The 25823-nt window shown below is 36.7% G+C and overlaps 1 protein-coding gene across 1 annotated transcript in view; it reads right to left on the reverse strand.

The window, feature by feature from the left end:
* The window catches only part of LOC149805113 (uncharacterized), a 309737-nt gene that overhangs the window by 65013 nt on the left and 218901 nt on the right, over window positions 1-25823 (reverse strand). The window contains exon 13 of the mRNA XM_089933619.1: window positions 1501-1721. Within this exon, the coding sequence (XP_089789745.1) occupies window positions 1501-1721 (221 nt within the window). The remainder of the gene's footprint in view (window positions 1-1500; window positions 1722-25823) is intronic.

Raw genomic sequence — 25823 nt, forward strand, 5'->3', positions numbered from 1 at the left:
ATATAAATATGTGTATCAGTGACTTATGGACTACAAACTGTAAATTCATGGAGCCAAACTTTGGAGTGATATTGGGATCAGGATTCAAGTGGGAAAACTGACTTTGTAGAGGACCTTATATAGTGCAATGATAGAACTGTACAATTTAAAAGAGAGCTGAATAATAGGACTTGAATTGGTTTTTATTAATCTTTATTCATTTAATATTTTATTATCATCATGTGATTTAGTGTAAGTGAGAATGTGTGAGTGTCTGCATTATTAGTGTTAGATATCAATAAATATAACATAATTTGTGTATTGTTTTTGTTTTTTATCTTCATTCACCCTCCCTATGTTAAGTATTTGACTGAGTGTAGAGGGGTTCATGACTGGTATGCTCACTAATTTAACACCAAATTTTAGTACCATATGAACACTACTCATTGATTTTTCCATTCCTGTATATGATGGCTGGAAGCTAAATGACATATGCTTAAGTTTGGAAATTAAATGGAAGCTGGATTGCATTGAAATGCTATCAATCAAATTTTCAACCCCTACAAATGACAGTATTGTGTATGCTTTATAACTGCTTTCCATCCATTTTCATTGCTGGGAAAAAACATAATGTGATTATCATCACTCTTTGGCAGAAGATAGCTCTGAATATTCATTAGCAAAGAAGAACTGAAAAACTGATCCTGTTGTTTGAGCTAAAAAAAACATTTAAAAATTAAGCACTGGGGCAAGGTTTTACCTAGTAGCCTTCCAATCTCCTAAATGTATGCATTCACAACATATGGGCAAAACTAGTCAGTTATGACATACAAAACTTAAATTGACCTGAACTGCAACACATATTAAGCTGATTTACCATTAATCCTGAACAATAAAGCACACATACTACAAAATGCAACAAAGCCAACAATATCAAAAGAACAAAGAAAATCTTCAAGAATCTCTCTCATTCTCTCTGGTATCCTTGAACTCCTTGCTCAGAAAGGCCAATGAAACCTTTGCAACAAAATGTCTGTAAGTTTCAGTGACTGTAATTTTCAAACTTTCTTAAACTTGATGTCATCTGATTTCAAGTAACTAATTTCTATTGGTGTTTTCGTATGCATCTCAAACCAGTCTTTCTTACATACAGACAGATAGTAATGGCTTGCTCATTTTGAGAAATAATTTCCAAAATCACCCTGCTATACAGACATACAAACAAACATACAAACAGCTTTAAAATAGTATGCACATATAAAGCATGCAAACAAAAGAAAAATGGACTGAATGTAAGAAAGATTTACAGGCCTAATGATTTTAGAAAGAAAAAATTACCCAAATTTTCTTCATTGCAATTAGAGATACCAGTAGATACACTTTTAGATACCAGAAGGTAATGATTTTATATATATATATATATATATATATATATATATATATATATATATATATATATATATATATATATATACACACACACACACACACACACACACACACACACACATGCATACATACCTGTCATGGTAGAGAGCCTGGAGCAATGAAAAGACCTCTGTCTCCTGCCTTGCCTTCATAACGATCTCTAAATTAGCTTCTAAATAACCTCTGCTTTTCTGGACCTGTTGTAGAATTCCCTCAGCATCCTTAAATCCCGGTAAAAGAGGAGCATTGAATCGAATGGGTTCCAAGTCTGGAACAGACTTGTAGGGATTTTCCACACCACTCTCTGGTAGTTCCTGCACACAAAAAAGGTGAAATAATTATCAGTCAAAACTTTTCAAAATGTGTTGGAAACTGGGGAATCAAGCCTGACACTGAAGAGGTGCAAAGCATGTTTGCTATGGTTACTGCTTATGTAATACCTGACTTCAGAGAAAACCATTTAGTACCAAACAGGAAGCCTGGAACATTGGAATTACCCTTCTTCTTTTCAATACATGTCACTGTATGTTCTTAATGACTCATGAAAACTAAATGAATGTTATGTTGCTCTTAAAGCTGAATGAAAAAAGACAATTATGCAATATGCTAAAATTAATATGCTTTAAAAAAAAGTTTGGAAAAAACATGACTTTACCAAGCACTGTTTTGGGAGACCACCTGACATGTATGATTAGTTTTGTTCATGCACAAAATTATTTTGCTACATAATCTGACAAACTTTTTGTGAGATAACCTGTTTTGAGAGACTATTTTGCTTGCATAAGGGGTGGTCTCACAAGAAATGCTCTGCCATACATGAGCCATACTTGGGGTTTTCATCTATCAAAGAAATAAATGCATGAAGTTTCTGCTTCTGGAGAAAAACCGGGCATTGTAACAATCATAAGGGCTATATGGATCCCTGAAGAAAGATTTTCCATTGACTTTATTTGTTTTGGCAATAGGCAGTAGGTCTAGTGGTTGGCACTGGATGTCAGGATTGGGAAGTCCTGTGCTGAAGCCTCAATAGGGTCACCAATGTTTATTCATGAGAAAAAGACTTACCCTGGAATGTTTTTATTTTACCCACATGTAATTGAATACCAGCATCTGCTCTGATTTTTAAATATGGAGATAAGAGTCTAAGTATTAAATGGTTTTAGGATACATATGGTGGTTCACTCTTGCAAATTGAGTTTTATACTGGGAATGTATCCACAGAACTTGTAAAAAGAGACATCTGAGACTGTACTATAAACACAATTACCAGTAATGTCTTCGATCGCATTTAAATCAAACTTCCACAGAAGAATGTCAATACCTGATGAGCACATGAGAGGTCATATTCTGTTGACTCTGTGGTTTACCAAATGACAGCTTTCAAATATTTGAAAACGACACTTATCAAATGGAACATATTGTACTAACAATAAATCTCCCCAACATCACATGCAATCTACTAAAAATACTAGTAAGCAGACTCAGAAATCAAAGGTCACAAAAAAAGCCCAATAATTTTTATTGGTCAGACCATGGAGATCAGATTTTGATTGGACTGCCAGTTCCCAAACACTAGATAGTTATCCCACCCTAACACACTTTGGAAAATTTTATTGAAAAACATAAAATGTAATGTATGAAAGCATGCTTAGCGAGTCATGACATCACAAAGCTAAGCTGACAATATATCATACATTTTACTGTTGCAAATTTTGACAATGTGCAAATCAGAAAGCATACAGATATGTTTGAATTCTTGTCACTGCTGTCCATTGACAGACATGTACATGTGTGTATATATATATATATATATATATATATATATATATATATATATATATATATATATATATATATATATATATATATATATATATATATATATATATATATATATTCCAATTTCGGAATATACAGTACTTTGTTGGGACTCTCTTTACAAAAGATGCCTGTTGATTAAGGACATGTTTGTCTTGACTAATGCCTGTCATTTAGTAAAAGTTTCACAGTATTTTCCTTGTTTCACATTCACTTATAAATCACAATGGAAATCTCTATCCTGATAGTATTGTTTGAGAGATAACAGTTATTGGATCATCAAGTGCTTCACTGGAAACATACCCACTTGACAAGTTGTGTAGGCGTATTCAGTATTGACAGGAAGCAATACTTGAGACAGCAACAAGACCATCACTGAGTTGTAAATAGGATCGACTTTAATAAGCCATTAAACAATCTTGGTTACAAAGTAGGTCTGAATCAGGATAAGAATGATATAATGGTGTGATAATACACTCATTTTACAACCCTCTTCAATAATTATTGATAGCACTGATGATATGTTAGTTTGAGAAGAAGAGTAATTCAGAAATTACAAGCAATTTACAAATTACCCAACCATTGTGTGATAATACACTCATTTCACACCTCTCTTCACAGGTTCAATCTCTATGGATAGCACTAAGATACTGGGATCATTATATACACTCACTTTACACTTATCTTTACATAGGTTCAATGCCTATGGATAGCACTAAGATACTGGGATCATTATATACTCACTTCACACTTATCGTTACATAGGTTCAATTCCTATGGATAGCACTAAGATACTGGGATCATTATATACACTCACTTTACACTTATCGTTACATAGGTTCAATCCTATGGATAGCACTAAGATACTGGGATCATTATATACTCACTTCACACTTATTGTTACATAGGTTCAATGCCTATGGATAACACTGAGACACTGGGATCATTATATACATTCACTTTACACTTATCTTTACATAGGTTCAATGCCTATGGATAGCACTGAGACACTGGGATCATTATATACACTCACTTCACACTTATCGTTACATAGGTTCAATCCCTATGGATAGCACTGAGACACTGGGATCATTATATACACTCACTTTACACTTATCTTTACATAGGTTCAATGCCTATGGATAGCACTGAGACACTGGGATCATTATATACACTCACTTCACACTTATCGTTACATAGGTTCAATCCCTATGGATAACACTGAGACACTGGGATCATTATATACACTCACTTTACACTTATCTTTACATAGGTTCAATGCCTATGGATAGCACTGAGACACTGGGATCATTATATACACTCACTTCACACTTATCGTTACATAGGTTCAATCCCTATGGATAGCACTGAGACACTGGGATCATTATATACACTCACTTCACACTTATCGTTACATAGGTTCAATCCCTATGGATAGCACTGAGACACTGGGATCATTATATACACTCACTTCACACTTATCGTTACATAGGTTCAATCCCTATGGATAACACTGAGACACTGGGATCATTATATACACTCACTTTACACTTATCTTTACATAGGTTCAATCCCTATGGATAGCACTGAGACACTGGGATCATTATATACACTCACTTCACACTTATCGTTACATAGGTTCAATGCCTATGGATAGCACTGAGACACTGGGATCATTATATACACTCACTTCACACTTATCGTTACATAGGTTCAATCTCTATGGATAGCACCGAGACACTGGGATCATTATATACACTCACTTTACACTTATCGTTACATAGGTTCAATCCCTATGGATAGCACTGAGACACTGGGATCATTATATACACTCACTTCACACTTATCGTTACATAGGTTCAATCCCTATGGAAAGCACTGAGACACTGGGATCATTATATACACTCACTTTACACTTATCGTTACATAGGTTCAATCCCTATGGATAGCACTGAGACACTGGGATCATTATATACACTCACTTTACACTTATCTTTACATAGGTTCAATCCCTATGGATAGCACTGAGACACTGGGATCATTATATACTCACTTTACTCTTATCTTTACATAGAGTTAATCCCAACTTTCTGAATGTGCATCAATTAGACTACATTTCCATCAAAGATAAATGGTTTGCTCCATTAAGTAAAATCAGATACAGGCAATGCTCTCTCCCCCATCTGCCATGGGATCATCCTTGTCCCTATAGTAGTTCCTTCTCAGGTTTATTTTTGTCTTCTTCTATCAAAAGGGTAAATTACAGAAACACATTGTTGCACATAGGATCCCAAGGGCAGGGGACACTGTGTTCCCCACTCTCCAAATCTGAGGGACACAACATTTTAGAGGGATAAAGGAAAACAGTAGTACATAAGGTACTAACAGTGCTAAAATAATTGGATAATTTATTTGCTTTGACATCTGAACTTTGTGGTCTACACCGTACTATCATATTTCCCTTTGAACACTTACATTATTGTGACAAACCCATTATTGTGTGCTCAAGTAATGCCTGAAAATGTTAACATGGTTGAATATCTCTCTCTCTCTCTCTCTCTCTCTCTCTCTCTCTCTCTCTCTCTCTATATATATATATATATATATATATATATTCTTTTATGTTTACATTATACTAACAGCTATCAAATGATTTACATTGCAACTCGACTGATTTTATTGCTAGAATCATAGTTTTAAAATATATATTCATTACTATCATACAGTCTGTATCATATTTTAATGACTCTGGACGTTGCTAATGCCAACACTGATATGGTTGGATATCCAATAATTAAAGGTTGTTGGTGTATTATATATACCGTATATATACTTTTTTCTGATGAAAAAGTGCACCAAGAGGGAAGCATTGGGTTAAGATTTGGGGGACACAAAAAAAAATATGATTCCAAACTCAATGTGCAATACTGTAGTGTTATTATCTAATGTTAAAACTTTCTGAAAAGCTTAAGCAAAATAAATAGGTTTAGTTACAATTTTAAGATGCTTTCATCTTTTAAAATTTCTTATCACAGATTTAACAAATATAGAAGTTAATGGGCATATCAGCACAATCCTTGCTATAACGTGCTTCTTAAGAGTTTAGTTCCAAAAATATAATGGGGAAGGAAGAACTGCCAAAATCCTTTGGAAGATAAACCCTTAAACGTAAATATGTAGTCCTTTTTGAAGACACTTGTGACAGAAACATACAAACTTAAATGGAAAGAAAAACATACTGCTGAATACACATTATGCATACTTAGAGATATGGATATTCTGAATATCCAGCATATGAACACTTCAGGTATAGAACTATAGGTCTAGGACTCAATTTCACCAACATATCTCATAATTAAGACTAGATGTCTGACTGATTCATTTTATGTCAAACTTTATAATTGGTTTCAAAGAGCAAAATTCTAGATAAATTGTATGTAGACAATAAACCTTTGGCTACACCATTTGTTAAAAGTAAACTATGAACAGTCCAATATCTGGACAAGTCTGTTTCTTATACATGATTGAGCTGTGGACAAATTCTAGAGAAGAATTGAATTTTCATTTTTTGATAAATCTTTGCATAGCATGATTATGGACCAAGAATGCACTGTGTTCTGCAATTGATGGGAGAACTGAAAAACTCACACTCAAATGAATGAATAAATCAATATGCTCAACTTAAAACTTTGTATCAAAACCAACTAAAAAAATTAAGTACCAGACACAATGAAGAGTTTCCCTTTATAATAGGGTAAAGACTGTAGTAAGCTACTTTTTATAATATAGTACAGACTATAAAGCTACCACATATAACATGGTAAAGACTGTACCAAGGTATCTTTCAAATGTGTACTGATTGTAGCAAGCATTTTTTATAATTGTGTACAGACTGTACCAAACTATCTATTATAATTGTGTACAGAGTGTACCAGGCTATCTTTTACAATTGTGTACAGACTGTACCAAGGTATCTTTCAACTGTGTGCTGGTTGTAGCAAGTATTTTTTATAATTGTGTACCGACTGTACCAAACTATATATTATAATTGTGTACAGACTGTACCAGGCTATCTTTTACAAGTGTGTACAGACTGTACCAAGGTATCTTTCAACTGTGTACTGATTGTAGCAAGTATTTTTTATAATTGTGTACAGACTGTACCAAACTATCTATTATAATTGTGTACAGACTGTACCAAACTATCTCTTATAATTGTGTACAGACTGTACCAAACTATCTCTTATAATTGTGTAGAGACTGTACCAGGCTATCTTTTACAATTGTGTACAGACTGTACCAGGCTATCTTTTACAACTGTGTACAGACTGTACTAGGCTATCTTTTACGAGTATCATGCTGTCCTTTTAAACTGTGTACAGACTGTATGAAACTATCTTTTATAACTCTATACAGATTGTACCAATATTCCAAAAAGCTGTTTTGTGGCTTCAAACATGAATTTAAAGACTAGGCATCAAATGATCCATATATGAACTATATGAATGAACATGATGCATATCACAAAAATCAAATACTGACAAATAGGAAGGTATTCATGAAATCCTTGAATTTTCCAGAGTTGAACCAGATATTTTGCTGTTTTATAAAATATATTCATAAAAAAAATGTTTTGATTCCTCCACAGGTCTCGTTCAAGAGTTAGCAACAAACCGTTATACCTATGATTTGCAATGGATTTCTGCATAAGTTTTTCTTGCGTGTTTCTGTGGATTTTTTTATTCTAGCAAAATGTATTTACACAGTATTTCTGTCACTAATCATAATATTATCACAGCTGCACCATGGTAAATTCACTCACTTAAAGTTCATCAGTCTGGTGAAAAAAATCCTCTTTGCTGTCTTGATATATTTGTTATTTTGATTTCCCTTCCACTTCCTTACTGCTGGCATCAGCTCAAAGTCTTTTATATCAACATCAACAAGATTTATTCTGAGAAGTTCATCAAGAGTATCAACACACCAGCCTACACCATTACGTTGATAAATTTGGGTGCAAGAATGCACTTAAAATTGCATAGTCGGGGAATCAATCATATATCTTTCCATGAATAATCCATATACACTTTACTGCTTTGGTTGGGAAGTCACTGTCACATAACAAACACTTCAGTTATGTCCCTTTAAAGTGACTGCTGTTGCATGTTGCAACAAGAAACTCATTGCTGAGGAACCAATAATGGTGTATCTCCAAGGTACACAGCTTTCAGTGATGTTGAAAACCTATGAACATGTTGCTTCATGGTTAAGTGTATGACAAATATATTGTCTGCAAACACTGACTAAGGATTACTGTTTTCATCCTTATTACACTTCAAAATGTGTTTCCTACTTGAATTTCAAACGAAAACGACAAAAACCTCAATGTGTTAAACTTTCAATCCAAAACATCAATTTTATACTATATAAAACACCATGAAACTGAAACTGACTTTAAACTTGAAAAAAAAAATATTTTAGCTGCTAAATTCCATATAATGTTGATATTTATATCCAGAAATAGCATCTGATCATGTGTTATGTAAAACACCTTTTAAAACATTAGGCCAGATTATCTCAGGTTAGAAAATACTGTAATAGGCTTATTGCGCAGTCAATGACAGGGAAATATCCCAAAGGCATACATGGTAACAATAATACTTCACACACGTGGACACAGATTATGGCCAACAATAGGCTAATTTGAAGATTTTGCACCTCAAGAAGGATCAGCTTTTTTGATAAATTGTTAAAAACTAAATACTTTGTAGATAAGCCAATTAATAAAAATCATGTTTATCTGCCAATTAACTATTTGTGATTGATGCTATTCTTTTGTATAAATGATCAATAAAACACTTATTTCTTCTTTTTTCATTTTTAAATTAAACTTCCAGCCCTTAATGACCAACCATTTTTAACCAGGCATACAGCCTCACTTTTGATACTTTGCTATGGTGACCAACAAAACAGGATTCAGAAAGAATTTATTTTGTTCAGCTAATTTTTCATTAAATGTTAACAAAGCAAAAAACTTTCTTAATATTCAGCGCTGTTACACACATGTTCTCTTGTAATTACATACTCTTGCTTTCTCTCTCTCTCTCAGGTCACATATTCACTTTCCCTATTTCACACATGCACACATGATTAAGTTCATTCTGTGTCTCTCTCAGATCACCTAAAAATCATTATTGTTTTTTGGTTTTGAAAGTTTACTGGCTTTTTAGTCTTAAGAGTTGCTATTAAGGCCTGTATTGATGATCATGTGTTTGTACATCTATTTAAGATAAAAAGAATAATGTGTGTATGTGTGTGTGATTTGAATTTTCGATATAGCTCTAACAATTTTTCAGTCATATCACTATGATATCTGCAGTGTGGCAGTTTATAGTGATATCTAGCCCTGGGGCATGATGCTGCAGACATGTAACATCATGTCCCCCAAAGTAATATTATCCTAACTGGCCAACCAGTCCTAACACTAACAAACCTCTTAATGCTGAGTGCCATATATGGTATAACGGTACCAATTGCGCAAGTCCAGGTGGGCGGAGCTTAAGGTGTATGGAACATTGTATTCAGAATTAAAGAACAACACTAGCTGTGATTGGTGCATTATGTAAGAGTTGTACTTTCTGTTTGGCTTAAAAAAATGTTGAGCCTCTTGGCAACATGTGAGTTTGTGTTAATTTCTATCTAGATCACATTTTGTATTTTTTATGATTTTTTTAAAATATGGTACACATGGCTGAAAATGTGCTTGTTGTGACTAGATAACTCTTACCCCTGTCTAGTTCCAGTAGAGTTATCTCTCTTAAATGCAATGGAGTACCTGGTTATGTCATTTTCAAATTGACAATCTAGCATTGTTCTATATGAGAGTGTGTGACATGCATGCCCAAGTAGGACAGAAAGTATATTTATTTCACAAAACATTAGCATTGAGGTATATGGAAAAACAATTGGTACCGTGATACCATATAGTAGATCGATGTCTGTTGAATAACACAAATCAGGTCTGTACTTTGTAGCCAGAAGCTATTTTTTATTTTATAAATAATTTATGTTCTTTTGCTACCAAATGTAAGCCAGAGTTCAATTCAGTTCTCAATACTTCTCTATATTACAAAAGAATATCATAAAGAACCTATATAAAGCAATGAACATGACAGGTACTCAATCAAGGTATATCCCCCATTGTTTTCATCCCAATATAGCTAATTTTCATAATTACAGCAGGAATAATTTACTAAAGCTGTCACATATGTCTGTCTGACCTATCATCCTGTCCATGAGTAAGAAATGAACATACCTAATTTCATCTCTTTGCAATTTCTAATAAAGATAATGAATCAATCTACTGATAGATTCAGTATGAGTAAGTTCAATCAGTGAATGTCAGATTATGGTATACATATAAACCTGTCCTCAGCAGCCACATCAGGGAATAGGCCTTTAAAGACAGATGGTTGATTTAAATAAAGATGCACTACTGCCTTTATTGGGTTTATAGGACATTCAAGACTTGTCCCTTAAAGACAGGTGACTGCTTACTTTTGGGTGATATTTTCACCATTGTTGGTGTTCCTTTAAGCACAATTAACCTTGCTTGTACCAGTCAACCTACCGCTCCGGTGGCCTAGTGGTTAGAGCGTCTGCCTCGGATGCGGGAGGTCGTGGGTTCGATCCCCGGTCGAGTCATACCAAAGACTTACAAAAATGGTACTAACAGCTGCCTCGCTTGGCGCTCAGCATTAAGAGGCTAGTGTTAGGACTGGTCGGCCCGGTGTCAGGATAATGTGACTGGGTGGGACATCATGCCACATGTCTGCGGCATGATGCCCCAGTGCTAGACATCACTAAAAACTGCCAAAATGCAGACATCGTAGCGATATGACTGAAAAATTGTTAAAGCTACGTTAAAAATCCAAATCACACACACACTAGTCAACCTAGCTGTGACAGGGTATTAACATCCACCTGGAGAGTTAATTTGTGTTAGACTGGTGCTCCACTCATAGTAAATCATTCTCTATCAGTCATTAGAAAACTGAGTTACGGGTGTCCTTGGGTGAGACATACAAGAACCAGGTTCTTGATATAAGTACAAAATGTACATGTATGATGTTCTTGTAGTTGTTCTTGAACCAACAGTAAAAAAACTTCATTCCAAGGTTGAGAACCCATTGAACCTATGAAGTAGGCGTGGACAAGAACAAAGATGGCAGAACATGCTGACTGTTGATCTGCAAGTTTATGTTCCAAGATCAGCTTGAGCTATTATGGCAAGCACAGACACAAGCAAGAACATGTGAGAACATGTTCTTGGTTTTGGGAAAGTTCCAAAACAGGTTACCCAAAGATAGTCTAGCTCTGGTCTTTTGAAATACTTTTGTTAATTGGCCTTTCCTAATCTCTGTTGTCCATGCAAACCACCAATAAAAAAATTAATACGGATTACCTTCCCTGACAATAATATCTTGTTAAACCTATAAAATATGCAGAAATTATAACTTTCTAATCAGTAAGCTGCTCACAAAGGTTATCTGTGTACAACTGTCGATCTTTCTATGGCAACAATGTTGTGAGAGGCATATGTTTTTTTAATTAAAATTTCATAAAAGTCATGATGCAATAACAGAAGATGATGATGAAAATGAAAGAAAAAAGAAGAATTATGAATGGAAAAAAATGTACATGTGCTCTTATTGACATTCCTCCATTGTTTGAAAACTAAACAGAGCAAAATCTGCCATTCAAATCAAGAATGACAACAAAATGGTGGGAAAAAAACTGAAACATAAACTGATTAAAAACTAATTATTTTTCATTTGGTACAGCATGTAGCATTTTTGTCAAATCACCAAATACAGTGGTACCTCGGGTTACGAACTTAATTCGTTCCAGAACTCGGTTCGTAACCCGAAACGTTCGTAACCCGAAACACTGAAATCAATGAAATAGAGACAATCCGTTTCAAGATGAAAGAATCGTTCTTTTTTTATTAACAACCGGTCGTTTACCTGACGTGTACTTCACGTATTAAATAAAGAGAAAGAAAACAACCAAATAAATTAAATGTAAAATAAAAAAAGATTTAGTCCATCTTTCTTACCAAGAAAATGATCATGGGAAATTTGTCACTTTGTTTGCTATTCTGAATCATTAGTTTCAGGAGTTTCTTGTCGCTGTTTCTTGGCAGCCAACTGGGAATCTTTCTGCACCAAGAAACTATCAAGGGAAATTTGTCGCTTCCTTTCCTGGAGAATCTTTCTGAAGTGGGCCATCGCGTTATCATTCATCAGGTTTACTGCCCTGTTAGCAACAAGTTTGTTTGGATGATGGTTTACAATGAAGTCTTCGACGTCTGCCCACTTGCTGCAAATTTCTTTAATCCTGGCAGTTGAAACGGTCACTGGCTCCTCATCATCGGACGACTGCTCCTCCTTTAATGTCTTTAGCTGTTCATTCTGAAGATCCACAAGCTCATCTGTAGTGAGCTCTCCACTGTGGTCCTCAATCAGCTCCTCCAAGTCGTTGCCATCGACTTCCAGGCCCATTTTTTTGCCCAAAGACACAATCTCATCCACTACAGCTGTTGCGTCTGCCTCTAATCCTTCAAACTCTTCTCTCTCTCGTACACACGATGGCCAAACTTTCTTCCAGGCAGACTTCAAACAACGGGTGGAGACATCATTCCAGGCCTTGTCAATGAGGTTGATGCAGTGGAGGATGTTGAATTGGTCTTTCCAGTAATCTCTCAGAGTCAATTCGGTGTCATTAGTGACCTGAAAACACCTTGAGAAGAGCTCCTTTGTGTACAGTTTCTTGAAGTTGGAGATCACTTGCTGGTCCATGGGTTGAAGCAGAGGAGTGGTGTTGGGAGTTAGTACTGCGTGGCCTTCGTTTGTACTGTACGTGATCGTTTGTCTCCAACGTTAAACCTTGCTCTCTCTCTCTCTCTCTCTCGCCTACTTTCGTAACCCGAGGCACTGTTCGTTACCCGAGACAAAATATTTTCGAAGCTGTTGTTCGTAACCCGAATTGTTCGTGACCTGAGGCGTTCGTAACCCGAGGTACCACTGTATTTGGCTATCTTGCTTCATGGTATCTTCTTAGGTGTTGTAAAACAACAACAGGTATCATGCAGGGCTGGCACACAGTATGTTTGCCTGCATCCATGAATACCCATGACTTGACAAAATCTACTTCTCAATATTCATCATTTGGAATTCATCAGGCCTGTGTACCTGAATATGTTTTGTATGGCTAGTGATTAAACTTGTGCAATTAAAAATAAGAATTAAATTTTTAGTAGAGAGCACTTCTAGTCTATCATCAATCTCATCCACACTCTTCTTGACTGGTACCCTTCCTAGAAACAAATCAACTGTTTGAAACTGATCATGCTATCAATGGATTGCTAATTTGTGAATGTGCTTGGTACTTTGGCAGCAAAAAGGATATCCACAAACCTATCACTTCCAGTCAGCTGGCATGGCTCACTTTGAAATTTTGGATACAGGTCATGGATTCAGATGAGTAAAGAACAGACAATTTCTTCCAGCAGCTCAACAACTAAATTACACATGGGCATGGATTGAATAAAAACTGGATGTAATCCAATAGATTCACTGCAAGCCTGAAGTGATCTGATACCTTATTTATTCACAGATAAGTTCACCTACAAATGCAAAATTTCATGTGCAACCTGGGAAGAAATTCCTCTGAGGTTCATTTTTTTAAAACAAAATTCCAAATCTGAAAAACCATTTTTTAAAAAGTAAAACATTTCTTGGTAATGCTTACTCATATACAATACTTTAGCAGTACAACCACTAGCTCCTAAATCCAGCCTTCCCAAGCCAGAATTTTGGCAATAAAAAATCTAAATGTCATCTACCCACATATATGATGGTCAGACAAGGGTTCTTTTTCCCTTGGATAGTGGGGTTGGTGCTGAATTCCATACCAACTTCAGTTATGGAAAAGAAATGATCATACTGTCAGTAAAATATAACTGCTGGGAGGTAAATGAGGAATACATGCGCTAGAATCGTGACTCCATGTGCCCAGATGTGGCTAACAGGGAAAATACACCCCACCCCCCAATTCACTGGAAATCAAGTGAATGTGACATTGAGAAGCTGCTGCACAACCTTGAAAGGTAGTCAGTAGTCAGTGCTGCTGCTGCTGCTAAGGGCCCCACCAGGTCAGACTCAGCCCTTTCAAACGAAACATCCCTGAGGTAAATGCTAGAGACTTTAATCCCATGGCCTGGATGATATTAGTTACCAAACTGATGAGATTATCACTGCAGTCCTAACCTCATGACCTGAAAAGCACAAGAAATTCAATCATCTGGTCTTGGTCTAGTTCTATATATGCAGAGTAAATAACCAAGAAGGTCATCTCTGACCTTCATCCCATAGCATGGATGATGTCAGTTAGGGAACAGTTGCACTCATAGCTACAGCCCTAACCTCATGACCTGAAAAGCATAAGAAATTCATTTGGTCTTGGGATGGTTCATTATACACTCATCTATAACCAATCATATCAAGGTTGATAGAACCTAGGCTGAAATACTGACTTCTTCATTCAGTGGTAAAAACAGACAAATCTTCCTCTCTGCATGGGTTGTTTCAGATACCATTTCAAATCCCTTACTGGGTCCTGTAGATGCCTCTTAGATGAAGGCCCAGTGAGAAAGGTTTCACAATAAATGATCAACTGCCCAACATCTGAAGCCTATTCTTAGCAATGAAGGCAGGAGCAATCATAAGCAAAATCAAACTATCACATCGAAACTGTAGATAGTTTGAACTGACCAACAAGGCATGTATCACTAATTCTGCCTGCTTTGATAAACTGACTAGGAAGCTAGTTTATATGACAGATGAGCCAAAATTTTTCAAGATGGAAGTTCAGATAGTGCTTTATTCAACCATGTCAGAAGTGCCCCAGGTGGCTGAATGGTCTAAGGCACTTGCCTTAACAGATCATTGATATCTCACCTTCATCTGCCTCAGTTTGAGTCTTGGGCTTGGCAAACATGGGTATGTGAGAAAGCTTGCCAGTAGCTTCCTGTGGGTTGGTGGTTCTTCCCAGGGTTTTCTCAGGTTCTTCCTCCACCACATATACTGGCTACCATGTATAGCCTATCAGGCACTGAAAAATGGCATTAAGCCCACAAAAACAACAACAGCCATGTTAGAACAAATGGTAAATTTCATTTCAGACACAGGGCCAAAGCCTTCTGTTGTGATAGAAACAAGTTTCCCAAAAGATTGGAAAGGACTTTGTTTTGGCCTATATTCTCCCTTCCATGGTGACAAAATGTGTCTGAGAATGTGACTGGTAGCCTTTTGTGACAGCTTCTTATCCTCTGTAAACCAGAAATTAGCTACTGTGATGTTTTCTCACTCCTACCAATGGGAGGCCCTTTGGATCTGGAACTGGAGAGACAAAGGTTGGTAGTTTCACATTTCACTTCAAGACAAATAGATCTGTGAATGGTCAGTCACAGCAGGTGCAGATTTGACTGAATACAGAGAGGTGAGCTGACATTTGGTTTGGATCAAATAATACTGTCAGGACAGTGAATATGCCAAGACATTGAGTCTGTCTGGAATATGATGGATTTCAACATAGATTTGTCACTGATGACACCACTGGAGAAAATCCCAAAGAAAGTAGAGGTCTGTGGATTCGTATCTTCCTTCTTGTTTGTTGATACGATTTACACACCATGGAGTTCACAGATAGAATGAAGCTGCCAAAGTGTGCCACCCACATTTGTACCAAGAACAGTTTTATTCTGAAAATCTGCTACCAACCCTTTTGCAAAATGACCTGTTTCCTGCTAGAATCTTGGCTCTGAATGGATCTTTTGTTTGGAATGTCTGTAGCAAAGGAATCCCTGGAGAGATGGGATGGGGCACTGAATGTCATCTGGGAGCCCTCAAAGACAAACTGCTCTATCTATGGATCATTAGGGCAAAGTTTGTCATATTCCATGGTAAAGTGGCTGAGTCTTCTCCCCACTAGGATAAGAAAGAAGAGCAATGTAAATATGGCATCATTTCTTTTGGGAAGGAAGCTGATGTGGAGAGACACTGGGGCAAAAATTATCTCCATTTCTTGGCTGCTTGTCATGATTGGCCCTTGGGAACCATGGTTTTGATGATGCATGGGGACTGCATGGCTCTTTCTATGTAAAAATAAGTTTATCACGTGAGTTAATAAAGTCATTAATTTATATACCAAATTAAGAAATTGGAAATCATAAAAATTCATCCCACAATAGGAACTATTGGACACTTGTCTTTCATGTATTGTTTGAGTTATGATATGGCTATACCCATATGTTTAAAATCTGACTCCATCCAGTTTACTCCCTAATGGAGTCAGAAATGAAGACATCAATTTCAGATCACTCTTCTATATATATATGGTTTAATTGTTGCAGTGATGTTAGGCTAAGTTACAGATAAGACACTTATTGTCTTTCATTCTAACAGTGAATATGACATTTTCTAGTTATCTACTATCACAGACTATACAAGTGACTCTGGAAAAGAACCATTGAAACCTTAGAGGTGGAGTACTTCTCTACTATAATCATAACGGTTTATCCATTTTTGCTGCGTTGTAGTGTAAAATCATACTAAATATAGTGCTCATTTATTTAATCCTTTCTCTTTTAAGTAATTGTTTGTTGGCAATTCCTCTTTACATATGAAATATAATAGTTACTCCCAAACCAGTTATGCTTCTTATACATCCTAGATGACAGTCATGTAACATTGTTTAGTTAACTGACTTGTTTTGATATTGCATGATACATTATACAACACAACCATCATGTTACATAAAAAAAGGGGGCCCCGAGTGGCCGAGTGGTATAAAGCACTCTCCATTATGGATCACTGCCATCTCACCTCTGTCTGCATGGGTTCGAGTCTTTGATTTGGCCAATGTGGGTATGTAACAAAGCTTGCCAGTAGCTTCTTGTGGGTCGGTGGTTCTATCCAGGGTTTTCCTGGGTTCTTCCTCCACCATTAATACTGGCCACCATGTATAGCCTATGGTGTGCTGAAAAATGGCGTTAAACCCTACAACAACAACAAATTAAAAATAGCACATTTAATGCAATGTTACCTTGTACTGATGAACAATAAATAGAAGAGAGTGCGTGATATGTAAGATCATCTTACAGTGATGAAATGTAAAACAATTGATTTGATTTTTATGGATTTAACCACCGTTTTTCAGCACAAGATAGGCTATACATGGTGGCTGGTATACTTGGTGGAGGAAAAACCTGGGAAAGACCCTGGCAAGAACAGCTGACCGAGGGAGACTATTGGCAAGTTTATCACATACCCCTGCTGGCCAAGATGAGACTTAAACCCATGCAGACAGATGTCAGATGTGAGTGACCTGTAAAGGCTTACACTACTCAGCCATCCAGGTTGTTGAACCACAAAAGAATAGCACATAATGTGCATGGTTACTTTATACTGAGGAATCATGAAAGAATACCACTGTGTATGCAGATCACCTTATACTGAGGAACCATCAAAGAATACCACAGTACATGTATATGCAGGGTCAACTTGTACTCTGAGGAACCATGAAAGAATACTACAGTACATGTACAGTGGAGCTTCGTTAATCCGGACTCCGTTTATCTGGAAACCTCGCTATCTGGACATTATTCAACAGGAAAGGAATTCCTAAACATTAATTTGCTCCGTTAATCAAGAAATCTGCGTTCCGGATCCAGAAATCAAAATCGGGGACCAAAGTGTAAAATTACATTAAAACTTGTCTCGATAATCCGGAAATAATCTGTCCAAAATTAAGAAAATTCGAAAAATTCGAAAAATCGTATGTGAAAATACAATCAGAAGAATAATACATAAAACACAGTAGTGAAGTCCTTGAGAATCTTTGGCCCCTATCAATAACTAAGTAGCGTGACCATATTGTAACCAGCGATTGTATAAACAATGTCTGTTTTAGCTAGTCGCCGACGGGGGTGTTAATAATTAAATAAACACACTGGGATCAAATCGTCCACGCTTTTTGACATAACATATGGTAAATAAATTAAAAGTGTCATTAAGCCTCTTTGTTGTTTACCAATTGTATGTAACAATCACAGTTGATTGTTTGCTGTGCAAATACAGTTGACATTTTTAAGCTGTGGACAGTATAGGGCTTCAAAGAATCCAGGCAAACAAAGGTTACAGACTTCTTCAGGAAATTGACATAATAAATGTATGTACAGTACATACATGTACATGAACATAGTGTGATGTGTTCGATGTGTTAATTGTCTAAACTTCTATTTACAGTATATGTACGTACAAGCACATGTTATAATAATGTGAAATAAACACAAATTAATAGATGTATTCATTAATTTATTTCAACCATTATTGAATATACAGTACATTACATTTAAAGCTAGCATATACATGTACATATATACGGTGTGATGATATCGTAAAATAAAAAATATGCATGATTCAATTATCCGGAAAACTCGTTAATCTGGACATATTCGCTGGGAACGAATGTGTCCGGATTAACGAGGCTCCACTGTATATGCAGGGTCAACTTGTACTCTGAGGAACCATGAAAGAATACTACAGTACATGTATATGCAGGGTCAACTTGTACTGAGGAACCATGAAAGAATACTACAGTACATGTATATGCAGGTCAACTTGTACTCTGAGGAACCATGAAAGAATACTACAGTACATGTATATGCAGGGTCAACTTGTACTCTGAGGAACCTTGAAAGAATACTACAGTACATGTATATGCAGGGTCAACTTGTACTGAGGAGCCATGAAATAATACCATGTATATGCAGGTACCATCATACTGGGAATCCATGAAAGAGTACCACAGCTTATGCAAGGTCATTTCATACTGAGGAACTATAATAGAATACCACAGCATATGCTGGTCACCTCATACTGAGGAACTACAATAGAATACCATAGCATATGTTGGTCACCTCATACTGATGAACTATAATAGAATACCACAGCATATGCTGGTCACCTCATACTGAGGAACTATAATAGAATACCACAACATATGCTGGTCACCTCATACTGAGGAACTATAATAGAATACCACAGCATATGCTGGTCACCTCACACTGAAGAACTATAATAGAAAACCACAGCATATGCTGGTCATCTCATACTGAGGAACTATACTAGAATACCATGGCATATGCTGGTCATCTCATACTGAGGAACTATAATAGAACACCACGGCATATGCTGGTCACCTCATACTGAGGAACTATAATAGAATACCATGGCACATGCTGGTCACCTCATACTGAAGAACTATAATAGAATACTATGGCATATGCTGGTCATCTCATACTGAGGAACTATAATATAATACCACAGCATATGCTGGTCATCTCATACTGAGGAACTATAATAAAATACCACAGCATGTGATGGTCACCTCATACTGAGGAATCACAAAAGAAAACCACAGTATATGCAGGTACCATCATACTGGGAATCCATGAAAGAATACCACAGTTTATGCAAGGTCATCTCATACTGAGGAATCACAAAAAAAAACCCACAGTATATGCAAGTAAAAGGATGAAAGTAGATTCTGTAATGGTAGACACTACTGGTAAGACTATAGGCATGAACGAATAATCAATATGGCACAAAAGTAGCTGTTTTAGTGTTTATTTCAGTTCATTCCTTTCAAAAATATGAGTATTGGAAATATTTAGCATACCAGGAGTAATGCAAATGGCATTATGCGCATGGGAGTGAAATGTTGTAGACATGTTATCTGAGACAGAAACAATAACGAGGTCAACTATTTTCCCAAGAAAGTGGTTGCCGCTCTTCACTGTCTAAAAAAGCAGCACGTGAGAAGAAATATTAATTTGGCACATTCATGATCCTCGTTCAAGTTTAGAAGAATGACATAATTGCTATATCAGGAGATTGTTGTGCACCAAAACTGGTTGAAATTTTATATGAACTAGGAGATTTATTGTACAGAAAGGAAAGTGGGCATATCTAATGAGCAGGGGCCAGAATTCCACTAAAAGATTATGTATCATGCTGAATATGTAATTTGATGGACAAACTTGGCCATGGTATCATGGACATCAAGCTTCCTTGTAAATGCAATAGTAAGTAAGGAAATTATTATGCAAAAATGAAAGTTTGTGGGTTAGGAGCCATAACTATGCAAAATGGTGATGTTACACTAACCCCTAACCCCTTCCACAGAAGGAAGGGAGAATGGAGGCATTGGGCACAAACATTCATTGTACTAAACCCTAACTCCCTGCACAGAAGGTGGGGACACTGGAGGCATGGGGAACAACTGTACTTGCCCCTAACTGTTATACAGATGCATAAGATTCTGAAATACAAGCATCAAGTCATGAATATTATGGCACTGTATAAACATACCATCACAACATCAGAATTAGGATAAACAATGCTACACTGTATTTTAATTAATAAGCATGATGCCTTCAAGCATTACTGGAAAATTATATATTCAACAGCCATACCAGTGATTATGCACAAGCAGACACAAAAAAACAAATGCAGAAAATGTGTACAACACATTGTTTGACAGTATATGCATCATCTTCTGCTAGACTGTATCTGCATACTAATAAGGGGTGTGTATCTTACATGCTGACAGATGGTGTTCTGTGTGCACTGATTACAATGCCATATGTATTATTACCATTCACGTCTATCAACTGGAGAATACAAGTTTTGCAAGGGTGTGTTTTATTTGTGGTATCAATACTTCTTTGACAAGCTTTTAAAACAAAATGAACTGATTTTTATACAATAACAACAAAAAAATGTTATGGATTAAAAAAAAACATGTACCTCAAGGTCAGTTTGTACAGGTGAAAAGCTTACATGACCAGAACAACTGAAGGCAGAAGAATTATAACATTTTATTTCATAAAAGCATAAGGATAAATGTGGAAAAATGTCCTCACTTACAATTTATCAGCAATATACAACATACTTAAACTCATTCATGTCCCTATTCAATACCAAAAGAGGTATTTATTTAGCACAAAAGACACCCCTTTTTATACTCAGAATGATGTAACACTGACATCTTCACAGGAATGCACAGTCAATGGATGGTTTAGGTGCTCACATAGTATCAACATAGTGCAAAAAATGTAAACAGGTCAAATTTTGTTACATTTTTATGTTATTCTAAATTAATGGCTTGAATAAGAGTTCTCTATTTGAATGGATAACTCTTGGTTTAAATGTTAAAATTTCTTCAATAATCTCCTTGGGCTTGCACCCCAGGTGATTATGTAAAAATTGGCAAAATTGAAAACAGATACTTTTCTGTTGAAATAGATACCAATTTTTTTCTACTAAAATATGTTTCTTTGATGAAACTTACCTAATCATAATATCTTGGGAGACTTACTCACACACCCAGCCCTACCAGGCTAAAACATTTTAACTAAGAAGCTAAAAGTTAACTGCTTACTGAAGTGACAGTTAAATAGAGTGATATCCCCATGACAAAGGGACTGACAACAAATCCCATGTCTTCATTTATTACTAAAGCAAAGGCATGGTCTCTATATGGATGTAACTGGGGGCTGGGGAGAGATTTGGAAGGAGTATGTGTATTATGATCAGATAAGTGTTATAGGAGACACATTTTATGAGAGAAAAAAATTTCTTCTTCAAATATGTTAACTCGATCATAATATATGTACTTAGGAGAATAGGTAAGAGGTGGAGTGATATACCTGCTCTTATCCCAGAGAGACCATCTCTCCTAAGGAATGTGAGACAGCTTCTATATAACAGGACTGGAGAAATGTTCAATATGTTGGCAACAACTTTGGAAATAGCAACATATTCCCTTCAGTAAATCCAGTGTTATTCATGAAGCTTTGTCCTTATGAAGCTATCAAACAACCTGGGAATGTGATCTATTGTGCCACGGCTACCAGTCCCACCAGATCAAGCTGAGCTTTTAGGATGAAAATCCCTGAAACTAAAACTGGAAAAATGGACTTGAATCTCCATCCCACAGCAAGGATAATGACAGAGAACAGTCTGCCTCAGATGCAGTGTTTGTGGCAACTGCCCTAACTTTATGAGCTGAAATGTGAAATAAATTAATTTGGACTGGGGTTATTTTCCAATATGTGGATCAAATAACCCACTTTATCCAGAACAGAATGGTCTGTGCTAATACATCATCATTTCCCTTTGTGAGGTGTAAAAGAGGCATGATCTCTCTTGATGCCATGTCCTTTTTAGGTACCATTTCAAAGCTTGCAATGGGTCCTGTAGATGACCTTGAGATGAAGTGTCCGGAGTACAGAGGAATTTCGTTACAAAAGACTCATTCCGGTTGAATGGAAGCCTGTTCTTGGCAATGAAAGCTGGGGCCATCATGAGTGATACTGACCAATCTTGTTGGAACTGCATTTCAGGTCCTCTGATAGAGCATGTATTTTGTTGATTCTGCTTGCTATTCACTAATGCAGTGAGGAAGCAGGTCCTATATGAAGTGAACCAATGAGGGTCTTGAGAGTGGTTTTAATGCTGTCTTGTTCAGCCAGGTTAGTACCCATAATAGATTACAAAATAGGACATAAGTGATCATGGAATCTGATGGTGATTGGTGCTACCTGTTCTCATCAAAGAGTCATAGTAGGAAGTTTGGTATTTGAGGTATTGATAACTGCAATGTATGAGGAGGTGTTCTTGAGCACACCTTTGTGTGAAGATTTTCCATTTGTCTTCATATGCTTTTAAAGTGGAGGGCCATCTCATCTGAGTGATTTTTCCACCACTGGTTGCAAAGACTGTTTGTTTCAAGGGCTTGTTTAATATGATCAGGATGTGCAGCTTCAGCAACTCTGGGATGGAATCAACGAGCTGCCGTTGTGATTTCCTGAGCAGATTGGAACATCTTGATTTTCCTGGAGATTTTTGTTGAATGATGAGAGTGCTGATCCATACATTTTTTCCATCTGAGTTGAGCAAGCAGAATGAGGTGACACTCTAGCTTTTTGTATCATCTTTGGAATCAGAGGTATTGGATGGTAAGCATACGCATCCAGGTTGTTTCAATCTATATATAGAAAGATTATCAACAGGCCAGATCTTCCTAGCAGGACCTGGTGAGACAACAGATGGGAGTATATTCCATCTTGTCACAAATAGGTCCAATCAGGCACATATCTGAGTGAAAACAGAGGGATGAAGTGACCATTCCATGTGTATTAGTTGATTCTTTACCAATAAGTCCAATAAATTTAGTTGGCCTGGAATAGGATGAACTTGGATTTGTCACTGAAGATGCCAACTGAGAAAATCCCAGACAAGAACACAAACTTCTGGGGACTTGGTTTCACCTTGCCATTAGAGATAAGTTACCACAGCGGAGTTGTCAGACAGAATATGAACTCCTTTCTCATGTAGATCCTCCTGCCACCAGTAAAAAGCTTTCAAAATGGCTTCATCTTGAGAATGTTGATGTATGAAAGATGATCCCCCGGAGGCCACACTTCACTAGCTTCCTGGATTGATGGAAGCAGATGTGCACCCTAGACCTCTGTGCACACATCCATATAGATTGTGATTTCCAGGTTGTATTTTAGAGGTATACCTAAAGTTATCCAAGTAAGGTTACACTATCTTCTGAGATGGAACTTAATATTTGTGTAGATTTTGAGTAGTTGGCCAAAAGAATAGTTTGTAATCAATACTTAAATAGGCTACCTAGGTGTAAGAGGTCCACTGCACACTTAACAAACACAGTAGGCAAAGGAATTCTTGGGTGGGTGGATTGTACTGTTTGAACTCTATAGTTAGATGAACAAAATGTTGAGATGGTATGTGGTCAGATTTGTCCTTGTTGACAGAAGAACTAAAGCTGAGAAGGAGATTAATTTCTTGCTCTAAGATTGAACTCACCTGATGATTTTGTAGAATGTATTCCAGGTAGCTGATTATGCCACCATGGAGATGATTCAGACATGGGCCACCTCCTGGTAATTCAATCGTGAATCCCCTGGGACTGATGGTAAGTCCAAATGGTAGCGGCTAGAACATTTAAATAGTGTCTTTGTAGGTGAATCACAGAACTTACTGGAAGTGGTGTAATTGGGGGCATGAAGATATGCATCTTCCATGTCCACAATGATTGTGTAGTCTCTCACCTGAACAGCATTTAGAACCCATCTTGGTGTTTCTATAATGAACCAAGGGGCACAGATGAACTGATACAGTGTGGCGCATAGACCAACGACAGAGCAAAGAGTGCTGCATTTGTAGCTGAGGAAACCCTGGACAAAGGATTAGGTGTGCCGGAGGTGATATTAAATCCCTTGGAAACCACTTGTCAGGTCCATAGGTTGTAATGGCATACCTTGTCCACTTGGCAGCAAAAACTTGGAGACTTCCCCCTACTGGGATCTATGATAATGGTGCCATCAAGATGATGTTATTTGTTAGTTAGAAAGGCATTTAGTGGAGAGAAACGCTGGTCAAAACAATTGCCCTCTCTCAACTTCTTGTCCACTTTTGTTCAGGAGAACTGTAGTTTTCGACAGTTGTAGATTGGTAGGACTGCTTCCCAGTGGCTTGTATCCTAGGAGCTTTCTGTAATCTTTTTGTTAATTGTCTTGAAAATTCCTGTATAGCTGAGACTTTGGGAGTGAAATTGGTCTCAGTGTTGGCTTATTTGTGGATTACCAGACCATTAAATAGGAGATTACATGATAAAGATTATGAGCACACTAGCTTGGTCTCATGAAGGTCTTGTGAAAGGTGGAGGTAGCGAGTATTGCATCTCATTAAATTCCCTGAAGCATCACTTATAGTAAGCGGATGTTATGGCTAAACTATGCATAGAAAACTTACCTGTTGTATTTGACCAATGAGGAATCTATACAGCTGTATAATTGAATTTTCTATAGTACACAACATACAGGCACACAAAAATGCACTGAAGTATCATTATTGATACTTACAAAGGGCACATTTTAACATCAATTGAAAGATAATGTTACCTGTAGGAAAGGCCAAATGACAGCATATACAGGTAAAATAAGCTGAGCATGTATATAACTATGAAGTGGGATCTAAGACTAAAATAAAATAGAAAACTTACATTCATATCCAGTATCTAGCTGTAAAAGATATTATACAGCAGTATATGAATTGTCTATATCATGCATCAGACCCATCACCTATTTAAACACAGCTATAGAAATGTGAGGGGACCCATGCAAGTATGTTCCAAGGGGCACCTAAGTGTGTGAGGATGGCAAAGTATTGACACTAAAAAGCCAGAAACATTGTCACTGAAGAAAGAAAGAATAGAGAAAGTTGAAAATGTATAGATGGAGTATACATCCTTTTGGAGAGAACACTTCTGCAACTTGCTTCATGGGCAAAAATTCCAAAATGCTTTTATGTGGATTGCAAGGTCTTTTTGTTTATAGAGAGTAAGCTACTTAGTATGAGTGGAAGTAGTAACTGAAGTACTGG

Source organism: Sinohyriopsis cumingii, chromosome 2, assembly GCF_028554795.1.
Source record: "Sinohyriopsis cumingii isolate HCF-2022 chromosome 2, ASM2855479v2, whole genome shotgun sequence".
Classification (NCBI taxonomy): domain Eukaryota; kingdom Metazoa; phylum Mollusca; class Bivalvia; order Unionida; family Unionidae; genus Sinohyriopsis; species Sinohyriopsis cumingii.